This window comes from Schistocerca nitens, chromosome 6 (genome assembly GCF_023898315.1).
Source record: "Schistocerca nitens isolate TAMUIC-IGC-003100 chromosome 6, iqSchNite1.1, whole genome shotgun sequence".
NCBI lineage: Eukaryota > Metazoa > Arthropoda > Insecta > Orthoptera > Acrididae > Schistocerca > Schistocerca nitens.
The window spans coordinates 241044608-241069014 of NC_064619.1; the positions used below are offsets into that span (position 1 = coordinate 241044608).

Here is a 24407-nt window from a genome sequence, read left to right on the forward strand (position 1 = left end):
TGTTATAAAAAACTACGTGCCCACTTGAGGGTTAAAATAATTTGTTCCATCCATTAAAGCTCAAGTGCTTGCAGTTGACCCAGGGTAATAAAACAAAGACATTATCATCTGACTCATGACCTCACCAGCATTCTTCGATAGTAACAAGTTATATCTGAAATCTACCTATCACTGCCTATTGGAAAATGTGTGTTTTTTGTCATGGCCCTGCACAGTTTTGGCCTGATTTGCAATAAATGTGCTCTTCAAATGAATTGTATTATCCCCTTAAATAGCATCAGAAAGAGGGCGTAGCTAATGTACTTCTCCTCCTCCTCCTCCTCCTCCTCCTCCTCCTTGTTGTAGAATACAGTGATTGATCAAAGGGCAACTCTCCTAACCCCGAATCCTCTAACATTTAATATGCACTCTTCCTATATCATATCCCATGGTTAATCGCTTTTGTGAGGACAAATTAGTATAATCAGTGTGTGCTTCATTATTTAGTGGTGGGAACATAAAGCATACATTTTGAGAGAATCAAGAATTTGTCAAGTGCCAATTCTTGTGAGTGGCTTTTTTTCAAATTTTGCTGCAATACTGGATTTCCAGCAGACTCCAAGATTTCATGATTTTCAACATTTTTGGTATGTTCAGAACTGATTCCCCTAATTATGACTTTTACATCTGTGAAAGGACACAAAGAACTGTTTTGGCACTAGGAAATTCAGTAATTCGAATTACAAGTGGTTACGAAAACAAAATTCTTCTAGTTGCTAGTACTTCAGAAGGATAGAGATGCCATTTGTAGAAATTTTTACAGTAAGAAGCACGAAAGTGTTGCATTGAATGTCAGTGTTTAGAGTGAGAGTAAAAAGTGAATGCAGTGTTAGTGTTCATGGTCACAATCTTACATGGCTTTTTATCCAGGTTTTTAAAATCAGGGTGTACAATTATGAATATAGGTATATACCCTGATGAGCCAAAATGTAGGACCACTGCCCACTGCAAGACTTGAATGCCACCTGGTAACTTTGTGGACACGTGATGCAGCAACTTCGCGAAAAAAGGAAGATTGTTATAGCCAGGCACCTGGGAATGAGGATGTTGAAAATGGCCAAGCTGGCCAGCCGTTTGCATACTACTGTCATGGACTCCTATGGGAAGTGGTTGAAGGACAATCAAACCATGAGTAATTGACAAGGAGTTGAACATCCATATCTCATCACAGTAGAGGAAGTCAGAGGCATGCCCACTCTGTAAAGCAAGATAGGCGGCAATCTGTTTCAGATCTGATGACAGAGTACAATGCTATAGCAAGCGCAGGTGTTTCAGAGGACATCATTCGGCACACGTAGTTGAACGTGGTATTCCACAGTAGATGACACCTACTTGTTGCCAAGTTGACCCGCTGACATCATCAGTTACAATTGTAATGGCTACAGAATCACCAAGATTGAACCATGGGTCAATAAAAAAATGGCACTTGGTAGAGTGAATCACATTTCTTCTTACAGTAGGTCGATGGTCATATCTGAATAAGCTGTCATCTGCACTAAAGATGCAGGCTGGTGGGAGTAATGTTATCTTATGAGGGACATTCGCCTGGGCTTCTATGAGACCTGTGGTAGTAACTGAAAGTACCATGACAGCTGTGGACAATATAAACATTACTGCAGATGACCTGCATCCTTGGTATCTTCCCTGATGACGATGACATCTTCCAGCAGGATAGCTGTCCATGCCGAATATCAGAATCGTGCTACAGTGGGTTGAGGAGCATTATAGCCCTTTAGCACCAGGTTTACCTATCTGAACATGAAGAACACATCTGAGAGACTATCTGTGCCACGTCTGTCCCCACACACCACCTGTCTGTAATATACAGGAAATGCATGTCCTTTGTGTGGGCATCTGGTGCAACATACCTGCAGACATCCAACAAGGTCTTGTTGAATCCATACACTGCAGAATCGTTGCTGTATAGCTTTCTAAAGTGGGTGACCAACACAATATTAAGCATGTGGCATAATGTTTTGGCACATCAGTGCATTTCTCATTTATGTAAATCAGCCAAGTGAAAGTGTGGTGAATACAGTGTATGAAGCTCTGTAAACTATGATTGAAATGTGTATTAACTTAGGAAAATGTTGTTTAATATTGGTGGGATTGTATACCTATAGGCTCTTAAAGTCCCTAGAAAATGTTTTGCAATTAAAGCAGCTCCTTTAAACTACATAGGTGCAATTCATTTTGCTGCAGAATGTTTTGCCACTTCACACTGTTGTTCAAAGAATACCACTATTGATGGTTTCTTGGAAATTCTTAAATAAGGGGAAATTCTATTGCTAACAGAATATAGCACGATGGTGCAAAACATCATCTGAAGCTGTAGCACCAGGAGCCTATGTACCTGTGTCATGCTTCTTATTTTTTCACATTTGTTCTTCACTGACTACTATTTCTGGCCATGAGTTTAATTCAGATTTATTGTGCTTGTGATGTTTGTTAAACTGAAACATTCATCATTATTTATTGGCTGCTTTCTTTACAGTAGCAATATATGTTGACTGGTTAGATGTCTGAATGTGTAGCACTTACTTGGAATTTTATGCCTTTAACTTTCTTCACTTTTTTGCTCCAACTACTAAAGAATTAGTGACTGGCTTTATATGCCCCAGATTTTTTTTTTCTTCAGAATTTTAGTTTGATAATACATTTATTTGATGGATGCTGCATTAATATCATTTAATCTAAGTCACTTTTTATTACTCATGTCTCCTCTCACACACTTGTCCTTTCTGATTATATGGCTAGCATGTTTTCTTTTCATTCTTGAGCCCCAGTTTCATTAACTGCTAGTAATTTAAATTTTGGGTTAAGAGTTTGATAATTTATTGCTTTCATGTCTCAGCTTTGTGAAATTTAAAACATTATCTTTTTATATAATATTTACATTAATTTTGTTAATGTTTTTCTTAACACAGGAGCACATGAATCAGTTCATTCATCCCGTCTCCTAAATGTATCAACGTTGAACAGAGTCCTGGCACGTGCTGTGAGTGGTTCACCACAGGCAGAGCGTGATGTGAATTCGTCACGTCTCTGCTTCTCATTGTCAAGTACAGCAGCAGGTCATTTGTCCCATACCTCCCCAAATATGTTTTCTTCATTAGTGCTGGGGTACTCAGTGGAGTGGCCATTGTGTCTCATTCTTACAGAGAGTGCCCTGGCCAACTACAATAGCATTTTTGGATTTCTGCTGAAAGTTCGGCGCATTGCGTGGGTTCTTGAACAAAACTTTAAGGTAAGAATATTGTTCAACATTTTACAGTAATCTTAGAATTTTTGTCATTTGTACAAAGATATCCTGATTTTTCCTAAAAGACTACTTGGCAACACAGTCACAGTGCATTTTATGCTCCAGCCAGTAACTGTACTAAACATATTCATACTGAGTGTAATTCATATTTGTTGCATCTTAATTTTGCCATAAAAGCAGTTTAGTCTTAAGAAGCTATATCTTTAGAAATGTGATGTGAAATGTTGTAGTTTCATTCCGTCACTTTACACATACTGTCACTGAATAGAACAACATAGACTAGAAACAAAAGAATCTGTTAGACAGAAATTTTTTGCCATAAACTTTACATAGTTGATATAGTAATTTCTGGTTAAGTCGTCATAACAATCTAGTAGAAGAGGAAAATTATTAGTCACAGAATATTACATTACATTATTTAATATTGCAGGACCGTAGGGAAATGAATTTTTAAAAGGAGACTGTTGTCCAATATGGAAAGAAGCAAAAACGCTTTTATTTACTATTGCAGGACCATAGGGAAATGAATTTTCAAAAGGAAACTTGTCCAAATGGAAAAAAAGCAAAAATGCTTCACTCTCTGGTTGGCAGCAGACAATACAAATAACACTTTACAAACGCTATGGCTTAAAGAACCACAGAGTATGAACCTGACAATGACGGAACAAAGTGTTGGAGGAAAAAAAGATTATTCAGCAGAGTAGTGTAGTGTAATTTCCTTTGACAGTTTACTATATTTCTCCATTTGAAGCACACAAATACAGAAAGGTAGGGACAAATAGATCACAGACAAATGGCTGGATATCAGCGTCCAATGGGCACAAAATTTGAGCAGATGATAACAATGCCATCTTCAAGTGCACTGATGAACTGACTTCCCAGGAGCTGCTGCAGTGCTTTTATTCCCCCCCCCCCCCCTCCCCTTCCAACCTGCCACACTGCCACACTGTCGGCAGTCCGTGCCCAGGAGAAGGCATACAGGCATACATCTAGCACCACCACCACGTGACAATGAGAGTGTCAGCCGAAACATCTGAGGATGGTGTTCCAGAAGAGCAGCAACACAGTGTGACAAATCTACAGAGCTCTGTGTTGTGCTCTGAGTGTGCAACTGGTGCAAACAGAAGAGAAACCTTGAGAGTGTGAGCCCACTGTGTTTATTCCATTTATCCACAAAGATAGGATAAATTCTCCAGAAAAACAAAGTGAAGACTGTTTTCCACCCATCATCTGAAACATGGGCACTGCTTGGTAGTGTCAAGGACAACCTCAGATTATGTAAGTGCAGGGCCTATCAGGTCCCTGCCAATGTGGCAAAGATTGGTGCTGTCCAGTGTCACACCGAACTGCAGCAGCCTAACAAATCTGCAGTAGCAGAAAACTGCCTAATGTCTAACTTTCTGGGACTGTGCCATTAAACAATCTATCAAGATTCAAGTAAGGAAATGGCTGATCAGTTGTGATAGTGACTATGTCCCCAGTAAGGCCTGGGAACCTGCTCTTAGTCTGATTAAGAAGGGGAAGATGGTATCCCACAATGAACCAACATCGGTGGCAAGTTGAGCAACAGCAGTGACATTGCCAGCAAGTGTCCCTCTACACGTACTGCAGACAGAGCAGTGAGTCAGCAGGAGGAGGAGGAGATGCTAAACGTGCGGCCTACCATGGGAGTGGACGGTATACGGAGTGGCAGATCAGAGAGAGGGGAGGAGGGGAGAAAAGCCTGACACCAACCCCAAGGCAGTCAGTTCATGAATGCACCTGATGTTGGTAACAAGAATATTCTGCCTGTTCAGACACTAACAGCCTACTGTTCTCCAGTGAACTTTTTCATCCTGAATTATGCAGGAAAAAGTTGAAGAATTGGAGAGCTCTTTTTAAGTTTCTGTATTGTTTGTTTCATTGACTGTTGCTGTTCTCACTTAAATACAACACTAATTTTGGTATTTGTAGTTGATATGGAATTTAAAAAAATTCCTTGGTCAGAATTGAAGTTGCATTATATTTACGAAAAGAAAACATTTTAGACAGGCAAGTGTCTGAGGTTTGGTACTTTATTTTTGTATTGTTGTTGGTCATTTTTAAGGTATTATGATCTTTTATTAGTTCTAATACTTTCATTGTGTTTTACGGCTCAGTGTCACTAGATGCAAAGACTGAATATGTTCTATGTGACATCATACTATGTACAACAGTGTAATTAAATGACTCAATCTATACCTTTGAGTAGTGACCATGATAAAGTTTATTGACACACTAATAGAACAGCCATTGAAGAAGGGAATTTACATCAGTGTGCAGTTGGTGACAGAATTCACATGACCCCCCTCTGCTTTTCATTATGCTGAAGTGCAAGGCTTTACAGTCTTTTACTCTGCATAACAAAAAAGAAGGCAAAGTGCCACCAACAGCCAACTCACCTGTGTCTTTAGCATATTTTACAGGAAAAGAAAATAAGATGCCAGCTGGAAAAAAGTTAGGAGTTAAGAAAAACTCGATTTTGAACAGAAAATAGTTTATCAAAAATGTCCAGTTTCTTCAGCCATAAAATGTGGAAGGAAAATAGTTATCTACTAGCATCACAGCCTGTCACATGGTGTGGAGCTTGTCAACAGTTATATTAAATGATTTATAATTTTGTTATTCCCACTGACAAATGCTTTCTCTCTTACCTGTCATCACTGTTTCAGTAAATGCAGACAGCAATATGATTTGTGATGCTGCAGTTCTGACACATTACTTGATATTTCTAATGCATTTGAATAAAATGGTGCATACATCACATGGAATCCTGTGAATTAAATGACAAATAGCAAACTATTGACAATAGCTAATATTTTAAGTTTCTGTAATCTTGATCACACCAGAGTAAGGAGCCAGATATTTCATCTATATGAAAACCATGTTGTGTCTAAAGGTTGTCGCTGTAGCTGTACTAAGATCCAGACAGATTTTTAGATAGATTTTTCCTATTTTTCTTGATTTAACTAAAAAAAAAAGCTGTACCAGTACAAACAGCCCATGTTCATTGGCAGGACAGACAAGATGGATCCTGCTTTACACTTTTAGTTTCGCATCTGTAGATGTCACAGAGTCACACCATTTCTGGACCAAGCACATGACAGATTTCGTCCAGCAGCTCTATCAGATGATAGGACCGTAACAACTGTTTGCATGGCAAGTTGGTGGTGATTTTCTCAAAAATGAAGATTTTATTGTGATAATTGTCTCTACTAGTCCTTAACACTAACAATAGACTTAGCAACTAGAATATTAATTGAAATATAAGACAAATATAACATAGCTGTGATATAGTTGATGACAGTTTCCTTCATAAATACGTTATTGACACTATATCTTACCAGGCATCGTGGATCGAAAGAATAGTTCTAATGGTATCCAAGGAAAGATAAGGGTTTGAGTCACAGGTTACAGTGGTTGTATGTTTTATTAATAGTGCATCTAGAGAGCACAAATAATAGAGAAAATCAGAGTTTATAATTCCCATACATTAATGAAAATGGAAATGAAGTCCCATGCTTCTTTACAGAGCGTAGGGGGAACGATGCGGGAGACCCGCACCGCCTTACTGGGCAAGGTCCTAAGGGAGGTGGTTTGCCGTTGCCTTCCTCCGACCGTAATGGGGATGAATGATAATGATGAAGACGACACAACACCACCCAGTCATCTCGAGGCAGGAAAAATCCCTGACCCCGCCGGGAATCGAACCCGGGACCCCTTGCTCGGGAAGCGAGAACACTACCGCGAGACCACGAGAGGCGGACCATACATTAATACACATGACTAAAAATGCTGACAATCAGTTGTGGCTCTTTACAACAGTACCTGATTGATCCAAAACCAGCATTTTATTAAGATAATGGATTATACAGAAGTATATTAAAACCTTATACTAACTTCAGAGTGAGGAGTCAGTCACCTTTCTCACCTTTTTTTATAGTTGTCACCATTTCAAATATTTGTCACCTGTTTTAACCTTGTTTGCTCTTTTAGGGAGAAAATAAGTTATTTACTTTTATTTCAAACTTTCTGTATTTATGTTTGTTCATTTAACTTTTTGGAATGCTCCAGTGATGAAATTTGAGATAGGTTGTTCCTTTTTTATTTTTTGAGTGTTTTTTTATATTTTGTACAACTCTTATTAGTGTCAAATATTCCTTTATCACAATTGCTTCTCTTTTTGCTGCAGATTCTAATTTTGCTGTTGTAACAAAATTGCTGCTGTTCAGTTTTGAAAACTATCTTTTTGAAATGGTAAAATGGAAATTCCATAGTGACTGGCTTGAAAAGACAGATAGTTTGAAAAGTAAAGTCTCTGCATGGGGGAAAATGTTAGTGAAAGTGAATTATTTTGCAGTGTGTGTGTCCTTGTGCTACTTAGTTTGACACAAAATGTTTTCAGGTAATTTTTAGTCATTCACTTTCCACAAAACATAAGTGTGACTATGAAATTAAATGTGGACAATACCAATTACTTTCAGATGAAACAAAACAATACAGAGGCCAAGTATCAAGGATAGTTACACCACTGCTAAATTAATTTGGAAAATGGGGAAGTCAGTGGTTTCCAATTACTCTACGGATTTGTCAAATAATATTTCTAATGTTTTTAAGATGATGATCCTTGAAAGTGTTCCTGAACATTTCTCATTTCTGTCTAAGAACAAAATATCTGTAACTGATGGACTGGTACCCTATTTCTGTGAACATAACGTTAGAAGAAGCATATCAGTTATATTACACAATGAGTTTTGATAAAAACTGCCAATCTTATATATAGAAAAGAATTATACACAACCATCACATTTTGGTCAGAGAGTAAGAGTTACATAACAGCGTATCACCTGAGAACTTCATTTATCAGCAAAGCAGATGGTGGAACAGCACTTCAGAAATTATGTGAGGCACTTTCTAAAACGTATTCCAAATAAATGTCTTGTGGAGGGATCAGATGCACCTAATGTCAATAAATAAGTTTTTATGTGTTTAGATAGCGATGTCCAGGAGACTCGAGGCTGACAATTTATAAGCTTCAGAACTTGCGACATTCATACAATGCATAATGCATGTGTAAAGGCTTTAGAGTGCATAGGTGGAGAAGCATCCAAATTTATGATCAATATTTACTTTTATGTTGACAGTTGGCTTGTTCCCTGGCAAGAATTTGAGGGAATTCGGTCTAAGTTTAACATTCCACTTTAAGTATTTTGAGAAATACTACCACAAGGTGGCTTACTTTATTACCTTCAGTCAACAAGATTTTGAAGCAGCATTATTACTTTCTTAAGCATATACCTTTAAAAATAATTCTGCTGCTGTTCAGTCCAGATCCTACACTGCAATTGTTAATGCTTGAAAAAACCTTCATTGAAAGCAGAACTTCATTTCATAATTTCATCTGTAGAACTCTTCAGGAACCTCACACAGTGAATTCAGACTGAACACTTTTGATTCACAAGTTGCATACAGAAATTTAAAAAAAAAACATATTTCAAACCTTTTTGGCTTGTGTTTTGAAGGTTTCTTCTTTGAGAAAAATTGAGAATATTTCTGAAGTTCTTCATAATGAACTCTTTAGATTGGATAATCTGATTCCTCTTGAACAACTAGGTGTTAGCTGGCAAATAACCAAAGAGCTTAGTAAACTGAAAGAAAGTGAAGTGCTGTGATTTCTGAATAATGCTCAAAAACATTACATCCCAGCTTGCAAACATATGATGGAAGACACGTGCTTATTAAGTGTACCACTGAAAAGTTTTAGGTTGACCTCAAAGAAAAGAGTCAAAAGCAGAAGCTGCAGTGACTTGTTAATGGTTGCAGAAATGATGACATTCAGTGTCTGGCAAAATCACCTACTAGATGAGTGGAAGGTTCTACAGATTGTAAAAGATTACCCAGCTTTAGATAACAAAGGTATTTGCATTTACTGACATCAGCACATCTCAAAAAGAGACTAATCATCCATACAGTCAAAGTTCCCAAATGTTTAAAAACTCTTACATTGTCCCATGAAAATGAAGACATAGAGAGATGATGATGCATTTTGAAGCACATATTAGGAGAAGACAAGGAAGTGATGACCAGAAGATTTTTAAATACTGTTTTGACTGTGAAGGATGCTTTGGGATAATACTCCCATTTCCTTTCTGTGGCTATTGACTCACAGCTCATTAGGTATGCATAGCAAGTGCTTGCAAATTACATTGCTTATAAAGAAGGATGTGAATGGAAAAGAAAACATGAATTAAAAGAAAAGTAGCAAGAAGAACAAAACCAAAGGCTCCTTGAAGAGGAGATTAAAATGGTGAATAACATAAATAAAATCAGTTGACTGTGAGACAGCTGCTGTGAAAGTAAGAGAATACCAAGTATCTAAGGAGGCATGAAAAGAACTTCTTTCTCAAGCTTGAACTAAACTGAAGAAATCTCTCAAAAAAAGATTTAAGGAGAGTAGGATGTAGAAAGGGCCGATTTGGAGCAGGAGAGGGTCCACAGGGCATTTTAATTTCCACTGTCTATACTTTTACAAATAAATTCATAAAACTTTGTCAACATGACGAGGAAGGATTCAGGATTCACACTCATAGCAGTGGAAGTTAAAAAACATAACAAAATAAATTTTTTTTACATGTGAAATTTCATCATTTTTTCACTTAGTATTGGGCGCATTCGTTGCTATAGGTACATTTTTCTTCATAAGTAAGAGAGATTCTTTGATGAATTTTGCACAGCATACAAACCATACTTACTGGTGTATGAAACTGTAGAATTTATTTAATTTATGAAAAAATGAATTAGCTGCTACATTTTAAATTTTACAGTTAATTATCTCAATTTTTTCCACAGTTTTAATAGATTTGGAAAATCCTAGAGTTTCATACACCTGTAAGTATGGTTTGGGTTTTGTGCAAAATTCATCCAAGATTCTCTCTTACTTATGAAGAAAAGTGTACCTATAGCAACAAATGCAGCCAATAGTAAGTGAAAAAATTATGAAATTTCACATGGAAAAAAAAAAAAAAAAAAAACACTGCTATGAGTGTGAATCCTGAACCATGATGACAAAGTTTATGAATTTATTTGTGAAAGTATAGACACTGGAAATTATAAAGTCCTGTGGTGCCTCTCCTGCTCCAAGTCGGCCCATTTGACATCGTACCCCCTTAAAGACAGCAAAACTGGTTCAGGGTATGTACAAGGGTGCACAAATCATTAAAGAGAAGAAAGAGTGAAAGAAAGTGAGGTGAAAACCATTCAGAAAAACCTTGAGAAAAGAAAATCTAGTATGATTACTTCAGTTCTTGCGAAGATTCCTAAGAAACAGTAATCAAAAAATATTTTGTTTATCTTTTTCCAGTACTGAAGTGTAGCATATCTTTAGCTGTAAAAGTGTGATGTTATTTAGTGTGTGAATTAAGATCACAAATATCGAATTACCAATACCAAATTACAATGTAGCTACATATACAAGGAAAAAACTGGTCATATCCCATCCAGAATCACATCAGAGAAATTTATTATGGTCTATATCAGTCTTATTGCTGGGGGATTATTGAAAATAATAACAATTAATTTGTGGCATATCAATTTATTGAACTAATTTTTCACCTTTTAATCACCTTTTTAAAATATTTCATCTCCTTTTAAATCACCTATTTCAAATATTTTGTCACCTTTTTCAAGTGCCATCATGGATCTCTAGCCTGTAATTCATACAACTATTTGAAATGACAGCTCGAAGCACTGAGTTTTCCTAGAAATATAAGCTTGCTTATTAACTCTGAGCAGATTACATAACATTGGTTACCAAACACAACTTCAGTTGTTTGTCCCCTACCCTTTTCATGTTTTCATTTATTTTCTGTTATACTCCTCACTGTGATTTTGCAGTCACAAAGAAAAATCAGTATGTAATTTCAATAATAGTGCAGGATCACAAACTCTACAGTGAAACTATTGTGCTCATTCATGGTCTTGTTTAGTAACCTTGAAAGAATCTGGATACTAAGAAAAGACACAGAGAACTGTGTTGCACCAATTTTGTGAAGCCATCTTTTTGCAAATGGGTAATGATTTTTGAAATTTCTTATTTTTCATCAATGACACAAACACTAAATTTTGGGTGTAGGAGTTTTCATGGCCTAAACTAAATCAATTTTACCCCAATTAGCAGCAGGAGAAATCATCTTTGAATAGGATTCCAATTGATGGTCGAGCCCAGCACTCTTCATATGGCTTTGTCAGAGGTGACAGACTTCTTTTAATGCATGTTAAAATTTGTGACTCAGGTGAGAATCAAGCACAAGGCCTTGAGAGTACTTTGCAAGAACCAGTCAATCAGACCATCCAAATGCACAAAAATGGTCTTGAGAAACAGGGTTGTCAATGATTGACTTACATTTAAATTAGTTGGGAGTTTAAGCCCACTGCTTCCTTTATTTCTTAAACTATATTTCACCTGCTAAAAGTATCTAACACACCACTAATAGCAAAACCTTTCAGAAAATGTTCTGTGTAAGAGCTCAAGGATGCCTGTTGTAATGAGAGCAATTGCTAGTTAAGTGTTTCCTCTCAGTGCAACAGATGCTGGCCAGTAGCTTACTGATGCCAGCCAACATCCATCCATGTGATTTCAGTGCTTTGCACCTTACACCTATGACTGACAGTGCACATTGCAATATTTCTGTCAACAAACATAAAATTATTTATCTTTGTGGTTTGGTTTTCTGCACTAAATATTTTTTTTTGTGATCCAAGTGAACAACAGTGGTGTGACCACTGCTAAAGCAGTATATGAGATGAGGAATAATGAATCATGTAATCTGTCAATACCAACAAATTTTACCTGAAATAATTAGTTGATGTAAAAGTTCATGATGTTTTTGCTTGGAATGTTGTCACACATGTTGCTGTAAATGTATTTATCAACTGTCTTCTTCTTTTTTTTTTTTTTTTTTTTTGAGGTTCCAGTATTTTTCTTGTGGTGGCACATTGAATGTTGCACATTTACAAGTTATAAGAGTGGTCTTTAAGCCTTAGAAAATGGAGTTTCAAATGGGTATTAATAAGGAAGATTGTGGACAGGGGTAGGCAGTGGAGGCATTTTGCAACATTTGTGCCATTTCAAGAATATTTGTTTGGTGCAGTTCTCCATGCTAATCCAGTCACATGCAGCCTCTCTGTCTTTGCTTAATGACTGCTACCTACGACCAATTTGACCTGCTTACTATATTCAAATCATGATCTTCAACTATTCACCCCCCCCCCTCCCCCTACACATACACACTCACACACACACACACACACACACACACACACACACGCTTCTCACTATTACCAAAGTGATGATTCCTTGATGCCTTAGGATGTATCCTATGAAATGATCCCTTCTTTTATTCTTTTAGTCAAGTTGTGACAAAATTTCTTTCTTCCCAAACCAGTTAAGTACTTCCCCATAGTCTTGATCTATCCTTCTAATCTTCAACATTCTTGTGCAGCACCACTGTTCAAAAGCTTCTATTTTCTTCTTGTCTGAACTCTTTATAGCTCACATTTCACCTTCATTCAAGGTTACACTCCAGACAAATATCTTCCAAAAAGGCTTTCTAACACTTAAATTTATATTGGATGCTAACTACTTTCTCTTTCTCAGGAACACTTTTGTTGCTATTGCCATTCTGCATTTACTATCCTCCCTGTTTTTCCCATCTTCACTTATAGTGCTCTCCCAATAATAAAACTCCTCTACTACTTGTATTGTCCCACTTCTAAATGTAATTCTCTCAGCAGCACTCGATTTAATTCGACTATATTCCATTATTCTTGTTCTGCTTTTGTTGATGTTCATCTTATAAGCTCTTTTCAAGACACTATGCATTCCATTCAACTGCCCTTTCAAGTCCCTTGCTTCTCTGAAAGAATCACAATGTCAACCTCAAAGTTTTTATTTCTTTTCTCTGAACATTTAATTTCCTTTCAAAATGTCTCCTTGGTATCCTTTACTGGTTGCTCAGTGCACATGCTGAATGATATTTGGAATAAACTAGAACCCACTCTTGCTCCCTTCTCAACTACTGCTGCCCTTCATGTCCTTCACCTACAATCTGTTTTTATGAATAACTTTCCAATCTCTGTATTTTATCCCTGCTACCTTCAGAATTCACATGTCTTCTAGTCAGTGGTGTTAAATATTTTTGACAAGTCTGTAAATGTAAATTTACCTTTCTTCAGCCCATCTTCTAAAATATGGTCAGTTTTGCATCGTGTGTCCCCTGCTTTCATTCAGAATTCAACTAATCTTCCCTGAGCTTGACATCTACTAGTTTTTACATACTTCTGTAAGTAATTTGTGTCAGTATTAGACCAATAATTCAGTAATATTCACATTTGTCAGTAACTACCACCTTTGAACCATCTGTAGCAGCACTGAATTGGAATCAACCTCTTTATGGGCGTGCTATAATGCCAAGCACTGACCAGTGAGATGCAGTCCAGGAGACTTGGTATGGACTATTATTCCTGTGCAGGAAGTGGGACTATCGGAAAAGTTACAAAAGTGCTACTTTGGTCAGTTGGTTTATTTGGGAAAGGGGAACACAGAGAGGTCATTGGTCCCATTGGATTAGGGAAGGATGGGGAAGGAAGTCAGCTGTGCCCTTTCAAAGGAATCATTCTGGCATTTGCCTGAAGTGATTTAGGGAAATTATGGAAAACCTAAATCGGGATGGCCGGATGCAGGTTTGAACCGTCGTCCTCCCAAATGCGAGTGGGTCAAGAAAGTTGCCTAAACACAGCTGGTGGGTAACGTTCAGCCAACCAGAATAAGAGCCTTCATTTAGAACTCCATGGAATCTGATTTATATTTTCCCTCTCACAGTAACTTTTGCTCTGAGTCTTCATTGTCTGGCATTCCAACACTTGTCACCAGTTTGAACAATGAACTGACTGTTTTACAATCATTGTGGATTTTGGGCAGCTGCCAAGGAGATCTACATTTGTTAATACCTGGTGCTTGCAATTTTTTTTGTCTTTGATCAATAAAGTTCGTCAGTGGTTAGTGCAGTTGTAGCCAACTAGGTTGTCTGTGACTCATGTACTTTTAATATCAACTTATATATTTGAGTCATCATCAGTCTTTCACCTCTTAGGCAATGATTAGGCATTCTTCCAAACTCAGAGGTGGGTCAGTAAGTCACTTAGACAGAGGCTTGAGGGTTTACAGCTGAAATATTGAAAGAGAAACTAAACACGTTCCACGTGCATGCACACAAAATAATGATATATTTATCTCCATGGAGAACTTCAGAAACAGCATTACAGATACAATCATGAAGTCTTTTGTGGCACATTTAAACAATGTAAAATCCAGGATGGAATAATGACAATATTATGAAAAGATAGATTGCTACCTACCATATGGTGGAGATGTTGAGTCACAGACAGGCACAACAAAATGACTGCTAAACAAACAAAGTTTTGGCCCAAAGGTGTCCTTCTGAATCGGACAAAATGCACACACACACACACACACTCATGCAAACACAATTCACACACACATGATCACTGTCTCTGGTTGCCAAGACCAGACTGTGTTGGCATGAATGTGTGTGTATGTATGTTGTCTAATTCGGAAGAAGGCCTTTTGACCAAAAGCTTACTTGTTTAGCAGTCTTTTTGCAGTGCCTGTCTGTGGGACTCAACATTTCCAGTATATGGTGAGTAGCTCTCTATCCTTTTCATAATATTGTATGTGTGGCATATTTATTGTAGTAAATGTTCTCATCCAATTATAACATTAATTCTGTTTGAGGAATAAGCTTTCTTGAATGTATGAGTGCAGGTTGTAGACATATGGTTGATGACATACGGAAGTTTAGGTCTGGCTGTGGAGCATGCTCGGATAGCCTCGTGGTAAGGCAACCACTTGCAATAAGCGGGAAATCCAGATTCAAGTCTACATCTACATCCATACTCCGCAAGCCACGTGACGGTGTGCGGCGGAGGGTACCCTGAGTACCTCTATCGGTTCTCCCTTCTATTGCAGTCTCGTATTGTTCGTGGAAAGAAGGATTGTCGGTATGCTTCTGTGTGGGCTCTAATCTCTCTGATTTTATCCTCATGGTCTCTTCGCGAGATATACGTAGGAGGGAGCAATATACTGCTTGACTCTTCGGTAAAGGTATGTTCTCGAAACTTTAACAAAAGCCCGTACCGAGCTACTGAGCGTCTCTCCTGCAGAGTCTTCCACTGGAGTTTATCTATCATCTCCGTAACACTTTTGCGATTATTAAATGATCCTGTAACGAAGCGTGCTGCTCTCCGTTGGATCTTCTCTATCTCTTCTATCAATCCTATCTGGTACGGATCCCACACTGTTGTGCAGTATTCAAGCAGTGGGCGAACAAGCGTACTGTAACCTACTTCCTTTGTTTTCGTATTGCATTTCCTTAGGATTCTTCCAATGAATCGCAGTCTGGCATCCGCTTTACCGACGATCAACTTTATATGATCATTCCATTTTAAATCACTCCTAATGTGTACTCCCAGATAATTTATGGAATTAACTGCTTCCAGTTGCTGACCTGCTATTTTGTAGTTAAATGATAAGGGAACTATCTTTCTATGTATTCGCAGCACATTACACTTGTCTACATTGAGACTCAATTGCCACTCCCTGCACCATGCGTCTATTTGCTGCAGATCCTCCTGCATTTCAGTACAATTTTCCATTGTTACAACCTCTCGATACACCACAGCATCATCTGCAAAAAGCCTCAGTGAACTTCCGATGTCATCCACAAGGTCATTTATGTATATTGTGAATAGCAACGGTCCTATGACACTCCCCTGCGGCACACCTGAAATCACTCTTACTTTGGAAGACTTCTCTCCATTGAGAATGACATGCTGCGTTCTGTTATCTAGGAACTCTTTAATCCAGTCACACAATTGGTCTGATAGTCCATATGCTCTTACTTTGTTCATTAAACGACTGTGGGGAACTGTATCGAACAAGTCCTGGTCTGGCACAAATTTTCATTCTCATCATTCCATTACACAGCTGATGGTTGTCCATATTCACAACTGCAAGTGCATGTCATGTATTCTCTTGAGTAGTCCGTAACTTGAGATGTGGATGGGGGGCTTTTTTACCTCCAGAGGATGCCATTATCATTAAACCATATCCTAGAACTGTATATCCTTGGAAAAAAATCAACACCAGCAGTTTCCTGTTGCTTTCAACTGTTTGCTGTACCAGCATAGCAAGACCATGTTAGCTTATGTTACAAGACCACATCAGTCAATCATCCAAATTGTTGCCTTAAAACCACTGGCAAGGCTGTTGCCCCACTACCTCTCTCCCATTCCAGGAACCAAATGTTAGTCTGGCCTCTTTACAAACACCCTTCTAATGTGGTTGCACTTAAAGGATATCTGCATGTATTGTTGAGGTACACAATCCACTCCACTGCGGCAAGATCCATGGTTCATCGGGTGGCTATTACTAAATGATAAATCTGTGAGTTGACTGAGTGCAAGGCGGATGATGGATCTTCATTTCCCCTTCTTTTGTATTTGTGTGCTTCTGTGTACTAGTTGCAGAAAAGAAAACTTCTCATTTCAAAACACCAAGGTATATGATTGGTGATTAAGACACTGGACTAGTGGTATAATTAATAAATGTTAAATTGATACATTATAATTGTGGTCTTCATTTACAGCCAACATGACTAACCATAATACTAGAGTGATAAGAGGAGCAGGGTCCAGATTCTTGCCTTGCCCTCCTGATCTAAGTTTACTTTTGTCTCATTAAGTCATTGTGAATGGATGCTGGAATACCTCATTAAACAAGACATATAGTTCCCTCCTTCTCCTCCTCGTCCTCCACCACCACCACCACCACCACCACCACCTCTAACTGAACTACTACTTTTGACTAATGATTTCAATATTTATGAGGTGTTAAGACTATGATATTCCTTCCCATCAATGTAGTGAAAGTGCATTTTTGTGTTTATTTCTAGTTGGAAAAGTTTTTTACAGTATTTTTATGCCATGTTCCTGGTATAATCTGTACTCTTCACTAAGCATCAAGCTTCTTACATACCAGTACAATAGGCATGGTATGCTTGAACAACAAAAAGAAGAAAAAAGATCATACATTATTATTTGAACCAAAGTCAAAGCTGAAGTATTATAGTTGTAAATACAAATATATAGTTAACTGATACAAAATGTACTGAAACCAAAAAAGAAGTGCTTTGTTTGCAATTATTTTACTTCTGCACAGGACCTTAAGTTGCCTGCAAATTACACTAGAAATGAACATCATCGGATACATCTGTGTCGTCATGAAATGATGCAGTTTGTCCATGGCCTGCAAATTTATATAATGTCCACTGTGTTGCAAGTTAGCTGGGCAGAATTTGAAGTATTACTTGGAAATGCTGTTTCCCTTGATGACCTTTATCGCTTCCACGCAAGCTATCTCAAGACAATATTATACAAGTAAGTTATCTCTAATAATTTTAATGTAATAATAGTAGTAGTAGTAGTAGTGGTAGTAGTAGTAGAAGAAGAAGAAGAAGAAGCTGTGTTGTATTGAAATTATGATTGTCATCAGAATCAGATTGGACTTTGGAAATGTCCGCAAAAGATATCCAGGGAATTCATTATAATTGATTGCAAGAAATGTCCTCAGACCTTCTGCTTGCTATGCAAGATGTTTCCCCAAAATTTTTAGTGATCCATTTGCTTTTATTTTTATTAATGTCTTAGTAATGTCAACTGCATCTTTGAATGTTTTACCAGTAATGTTGTTTTGTATCATTTGTATGAAGTAACGCTGAGGTTTTTACAATTCAACAACAGAGACTGGAGGCACAGTATTAGTGTGTGACTAGCAGAGAGTGTAATATTACCTGAAGAAACTAGTTCACTTGAAACTTAATTACAGCATGCACCATTCCAGTATACATAAACCTATGAGGTTCTTTGTTAATTAACGAGCTAAACATTAAAGATATATCCTTCTATAATCTACTAATTATGTATAGCAGATAATCATCTTTTAAAAGTGGTAATCTTTGTTCCCAGGACGTGTGTAGTTAAGGCTGTGAAAAATAAGTAAAGTTTCTCACAAGGATGTCAGTAAAACACATTTGCTGAAATGGCTTGCAGGAAAGAGGGGGTATGAAATGTCAAAGCTTTGCAAATTTACTGTTCCTCCCTTTGTAGGGGACAGACTACATTCTACATAAGTGGCAAGAAGACCTGATGCAAATAAAAGTAAGACTCAGAACAAGGCAGGTAAATGTGGAAAAGCGGAATATCTGCTACAAACAGATGGTTGTTGCACAAGACAGAACCTGAGGGAACAGGATTTTTGAGAATCTGTGGTCAACAGGGGGCAAAAATTTTTTTCCAGTCACTGAATTTGGGGATGTTACAGTGGAAGTAGAACGAAATAGACATAGGCTGTGTATTCTGTTCGACAGTGAAGTCAAATAACGTGATATGTTCACAATATTTATGATATTTTCACATGCATTGCACTCTGTGTCAGGTAGGACAAATAATGCTTATTTAAAAGCTGTATAACTGTGTAATACAGTTTTATGTTACCCATCAAGAATAACTGTGACAGAAATCTATTGTTGTCACTGTATTACCTAAGTGGTTTGTGCTGGAGGCTACTGGCTACAGAGGATGCATTTGGCTAAACGTCATGGTTCTTCTAAGCATCATTGATGTCTGTCACATGGATTCCAAAGCCATTCCTATTTTCTTTTAGTGACTGTTTGAATTGATGAAGAACACTAGTCTTCCTCATAGGGTGGGAAAATATTATTTGCAACTAAAGTGATTTCCACTAGGGTGCAAGGGCTTTAACCAGAGACATAATTGTTTTTATTTTGTCTCAAATCTCAGGTGTAGCAGATTTCTAGAACTGCACAAGTTGCAGAACAGAATGGTCCCTCAGAATTGCTTAAGTGTACGTTACACACAGGAAGCAATTACACGCACAAGTTCGTCACATCCACTTTTTTTTTTTTTTTAGCTATACATCCATATAAATCCACTCAGAACTTGACAAAACATTCCAATTGTTAGATTATATCAATGAAAATAATCAATTTTTGAAAATATAATGTAATTGGATTGGATAGATAGAAATTCTGCTCACCAAGCAATAGCAGGAGAACATACATATAAAGATATTTAAGTTTGCAAGCTTTTGGAGCCAGCGGACCCTTTGTTTGGCAGAAGGGTTGCAGGACAAGGAATAAAGGTGAAGGAAAAGGACTGATGAAGTTAAGGAAAAGGGGTAGAGATTGGAAAAGTCTTCCAGAACCCCGGGTCAAGGGAGACTTACACTGGAAAGGTGAGAAGGAAAGACTGATTTTTAGGAGTTGCACTGAACGAGATTTGAAAACCTGAGAGCATAAAGGTGGAAGGTAAGGTAATATGTAAGACAGAGATTACTGACAAAATATCATGCACAAGTTAATAAGAGTGGAGTGCAGTGTTTGTGGGGAAGGGGGGGGGGGGGGGGATAGGTCAGAAAATAAAATATATTGAAAACTAAAATGGAGTGAGGAAAGAAATAGTTACTATGAAGAAATGCTGAGACCAAAGAAATTAATGTAAATTAGTGCCAAGCTGGTGGTGAGAACCAAGGACATGTAGTGCCAGCACAGCTGTGAGAACCTGGATGGCTCCTTCCTATGCCAGCCTTTTCGTGGGTCACTTGGAGGAGGCTTTTCTGTGATCCATAAGCCTTCAGCCCCTGGTTTTGACACATTGATGACATATTTGCCACAAGTCCTGGTAGCGAGGTTGACCTGTTAAAAATTTTGGAATCCCTAAATACATTCTCCCAATTGAATTTCTCGTGGTCCTGTTCCGAATCCCATGCTACTTTCCTTGACTTTGATCTCACCCCCACCGAAGGTCAGCTGCACACTTCTGCTCACATTATACCTACTAACAAACAGCAGTACTTACGTTTTGACAGTTGCCATCCTTTCCATGTCAAATGTTCCTTTCGATACAGCTTTGGCATTTGAGGCAAACATATTTGTTAGATGCAGACTTTTTACACAACACACCACCATTCTCATCTCAGCCTTCAGTGGATATAATTACCCTACTAGCCAAGTTCAAAAGCAGATTTCCCAGGCCATCACATCCAATCCTCATACTGCTTCCAAAAACCAGCTTAGGAGCACACCTCTTGTCTCTCAGTATTGTCCTGCGCTTGAATGTATTAAACAGTTACTTCAACAAGGTTATGACTTGCTACAATCATGTTCTGAAATGAGATCCATTCTGTCCAACATTTTGCCCACCACACCTAGAATAGCTTCCCATTGTACTCCCAAACTCTGCAGTATCCTTGTCAGACACTATGTGGCTGCCTTGCTTTTAGTTCTCTATATCATTCATTTCCTGTCTCTTCCCCCCTCTGTTGCAAATTGTGCCCTTAGCTTATTGCTCTTATTAACTCATTCATAATGTTTTGGCAGTAATGTCTTGTGTTACCTCATCTTCCACCTTTAAGCTCTCACATTTTCAAATCTCATCCAGTGCAATCCTCAACAATCAGTCTTTCCTTCTCATCCTGTCTGGTAAATCACCTCTGACTCGAGATTCTGGGTGACATTTCCAAAGTCTCCTCATTTCCTAAATCTCCCCCCTTCACCCCTCTTCCTTCCCTTTCAATCGTTCTGCCAGAAGGAGGAGCCACTGGCTCTAAAACCTTTCAAACTTAAATACCTTTATATCCCAATTCTTAGGTTAGATACAGAAAGAGAGACATCCTCATGTGCCAGATAAACTTAACTAGAACTACTTCATAGTTAACAATAAAAATGCTCATGTAATTCTTCAAAATAAAAATTGACCTTCTAAGACCTGGAATGTGTTGGAAAAACAGATCCATCAAACATGGAGACAGTGTACATATTGCAATCATAATCTTGCCATCCACCTGTATCTGTATTTTGCATTTGAAGTGTGAATCAGAAGAAGATTGGGAATTATCTCCATTGGAATATGTGAATTCAGTTTGACTATCAAAAGTATGTTTCTGTACAACTTCGCAAGGACTCTGTACAGCTCTCACCTCCCCTCTCCCCCTCTCCTTGTTGTCAACTCACTCATGAGGACGTTTTCTGGTGTTTTAGACCCCCTCCCCCTCTTCAACAAACATATATAATGTGAGGAAACGGGTCAGTAAATATAAGGCAGAGGTAACATTAATGTTAATCAGATTAAAGTAAAAGTTAAGAAGAGAGTTATTTCTGTTTGTTAAATATAACAAAAAGAGAATGTTGCTCCTCTCTGGGATTAAAACTGTGGATGATTTGTTGTGTTGTGTCGCATTGTATAGAAAAGTGAATGTGAAGTAATAAAGTATGGGAAGGTTTTGCCATGGGCTGATAACAGTGTTTAAGTATAATTATGAAAGCATAGGGAACTTTGTTGCAGATTAAAAAGATGTCATAACCTTTCTAACAGATAGTGTTGAAAAAGACATAAATCACTGAAGTGTCTCATCTATCAGACTGTCTAAATGTCCAAGATTTTATTGTATAAAAAGTCTCTTAAAGAAACAAAAGTAATCAGTTAAGCTATTTATTGATCATACCAATATCAGCGAGGAATTATGAATATGTCTGGTATCAGAGTCTCATATCGGAAAAGTAAAAATGTTTTACAATTACTGCCAGAGCTGCATCCAGATAGGAGCTGGTTATTCTGAATGGTTTACTGCAAGGAAATAGTGTGCAACAGAGCGGTACATTGCCCCTGTTTCAGTTCATCACTCCGACGGATGAAGTAGAGAAGAGAAAGAAACAAAAAGCTGGAAGGAATTCAATGCATTTATCTTTATAAATGGTGGCCAGAAGCATGTCAGAACTAGTGCAACAAAAATCAAACATATGAAACCATATGGCCTAAAAATCAGTCACACTAAACAGTTGAGATACCAGTGAGCACACATAGGTTACATGTGAACATCAACCAATATGGAGAAAAGCTAGTTAATTCTGACAACTTTCAGTGGTTTGCTAGTATCATAATTGGACACACCAAGTCTCCCACAGAAGTCACAAAAAAGAATTCAAAAAGGAGCTCACTTTAACCAACGAGTTAGGACTCTCCTATGGGACAACCAAATATCTGTAAGATCCAGGAAAACCCATCATCTTGCATTTTTTTTTTTACTAATAACTATATTGTTATGTCCGCACTATAACACAACAAATATTCCGTGATAACCAAATTTATTTGACCTTCTGTCACTCAAAACAAAACTTAAGTTCGACTACACAACACTTCGCTGGCTGTAGCACCAAGGAGAAATCAGAGTCACTAATAGAGAATACAAGTCCAAACCACTGCCAACCAGTCAATACCGACGCATCGCAAGTTTCCAGCCAGGGAGGCCACAGTACAGTTCGGTCGTCGTGAATCCAGCATCCGGGTAGTAACACAGTCATCGGCGAAGATTGAACTGGTTAAACGGTCTCAGGGAGCTTGCTTAAATCCGCAGGTCCGGCCAATCAGAGTGTTGGTAGATGGTGCCCTTATACGGTTGCTCACTCTGGTGGCAAGGGCAGCGCCGCCAGGGTAATCCGTATCGATAGTGATGTGTACACTGCCGCTAACCCCGCGACGACGCGTTCACTTGCGCCAGTTGTTGACATCGCGTGCGGCGCCAGCGGTACTCGCTGTGTGCCACGCGTGTTGTAGCACGCCGTATCGAGTTGACGGCTGCTGTGCGGTGGCTGATACGACATATATATGCCCTTGAAAGCTAAACTATCAGCAGTAGAAAAATTAAGTTCTTGAGGTAAGTGCTCCAGAAGAATAATGGAAAAACGATGTCAAGAAACACCAGTAAAGCAACCAGTATGAAAAACCACTTCAATTTTGAAATGGTTTGCACATGCAAAGAGGATGGATCAAACAAGAATAGTGTGAAAAGTCTCAAAAAGAAACTTGAAGGCAAGAGACATAGATGTTGGCCAAAAAACTGTGGATAATTCAAATGAAACAGGATTTGGCAGGAAGAGGAGTGGAATGGAATCAAATCAAGACGAAAAAATGTACCTGGACAGTCAACAATGAAAAGTGATCTTACATCTCATCTGACCAACTGGAGATGGATGATGATGACAATGACAATCAGTAACAGAATAAAACAGTTCTCTCTGACACCTGCCACAAGATGATTATCAAAAAATTTATGACTTATTACATTTTCACAGTTCATGCAGTAAAACTTCACCATCTGATATGACATTTTAATTTATTACTTCTTTACTACTAATTCTGTTCACAACACTTTTTAAAAACACAATATACAAATAAAACTGAATGTACCTGCAAAATTATATTATTGTACTACACATAGTACAGGAGGTGTGACATAATAAACATTGCTAGAAAGGTTGTCACATTTTTTAAAATCTGCAACAAAGTTCCCTACACTTTCATAAATATATTTAAACATCTTAGAAAGTGCAAATTACCTAGACTAGCCGGCCGGTGTGGCCGTGCGGTTAAAGGCGCTTCAGTCTGGAACCGCGTGACCGCTGCGGTCGCAGGTTCGAATCCTGCCTCGGGCATGGATGTGTGTGATGTCCTGAGGTTAGTTAGGTTTAATTAGTTCTAAGTTCTAGGCGACTGATGACCTCAGAAGTTAAGTCGCATAGTGCTCAGAGCCATTACCTAGACTATACTCAACCAGTGTTTGATAGAGAGAGCACTTAGTGACTTCCTACAAACTTTAAGCATAATTTCAAATCTTTTCAAAACATTTTTTTCATTTTCATGCTTAACATCTGATATTGAACACATTAACTCATTTGTAATGTAATCAAACATTTGAAGCTGTTTTATACAGAGGAGTAGAATTCCTTAAGCAATTGGGGGTTTACTGGTTTAATAGAATTTATGTCGAAAAAATTCTCATGCAGCATATTTAATAAAATTGACAAAGAGACATATCAGAGAGTATATACTATAACACAACATGAAAAGACAAGGAGCATATTTACACATTATGCAC

At 38.0% G+C, this 24407-nt stretch overlaps 1 protein-coding gene across 2 annotated transcripts in view; it reads left to right on the forward strand.

Annotated features, from left to right (window-relative positions):
* LOC126263729 (gamma-tubulin complex component 6) overlaps positions 1–24407 on the forward strand; it is a 259126-nt gene that overhangs the window by 222458 nt on the left and 12261 nt on the right. For both annotated transcript variants that reach the window (XM_049960887.1, XM_049960888.1), the window contains 2 exons: positions 2967–3286; positions 17616–17833. In XM_049960887.1, coding sequence (XP_049816844.1) covers positions 2967–3286; positions 17616–17833 — 538 coding nt within the window. The remainder of the gene's footprint in view (positions 1–2966; positions 3287–17615; positions 17834–24407) is intronic.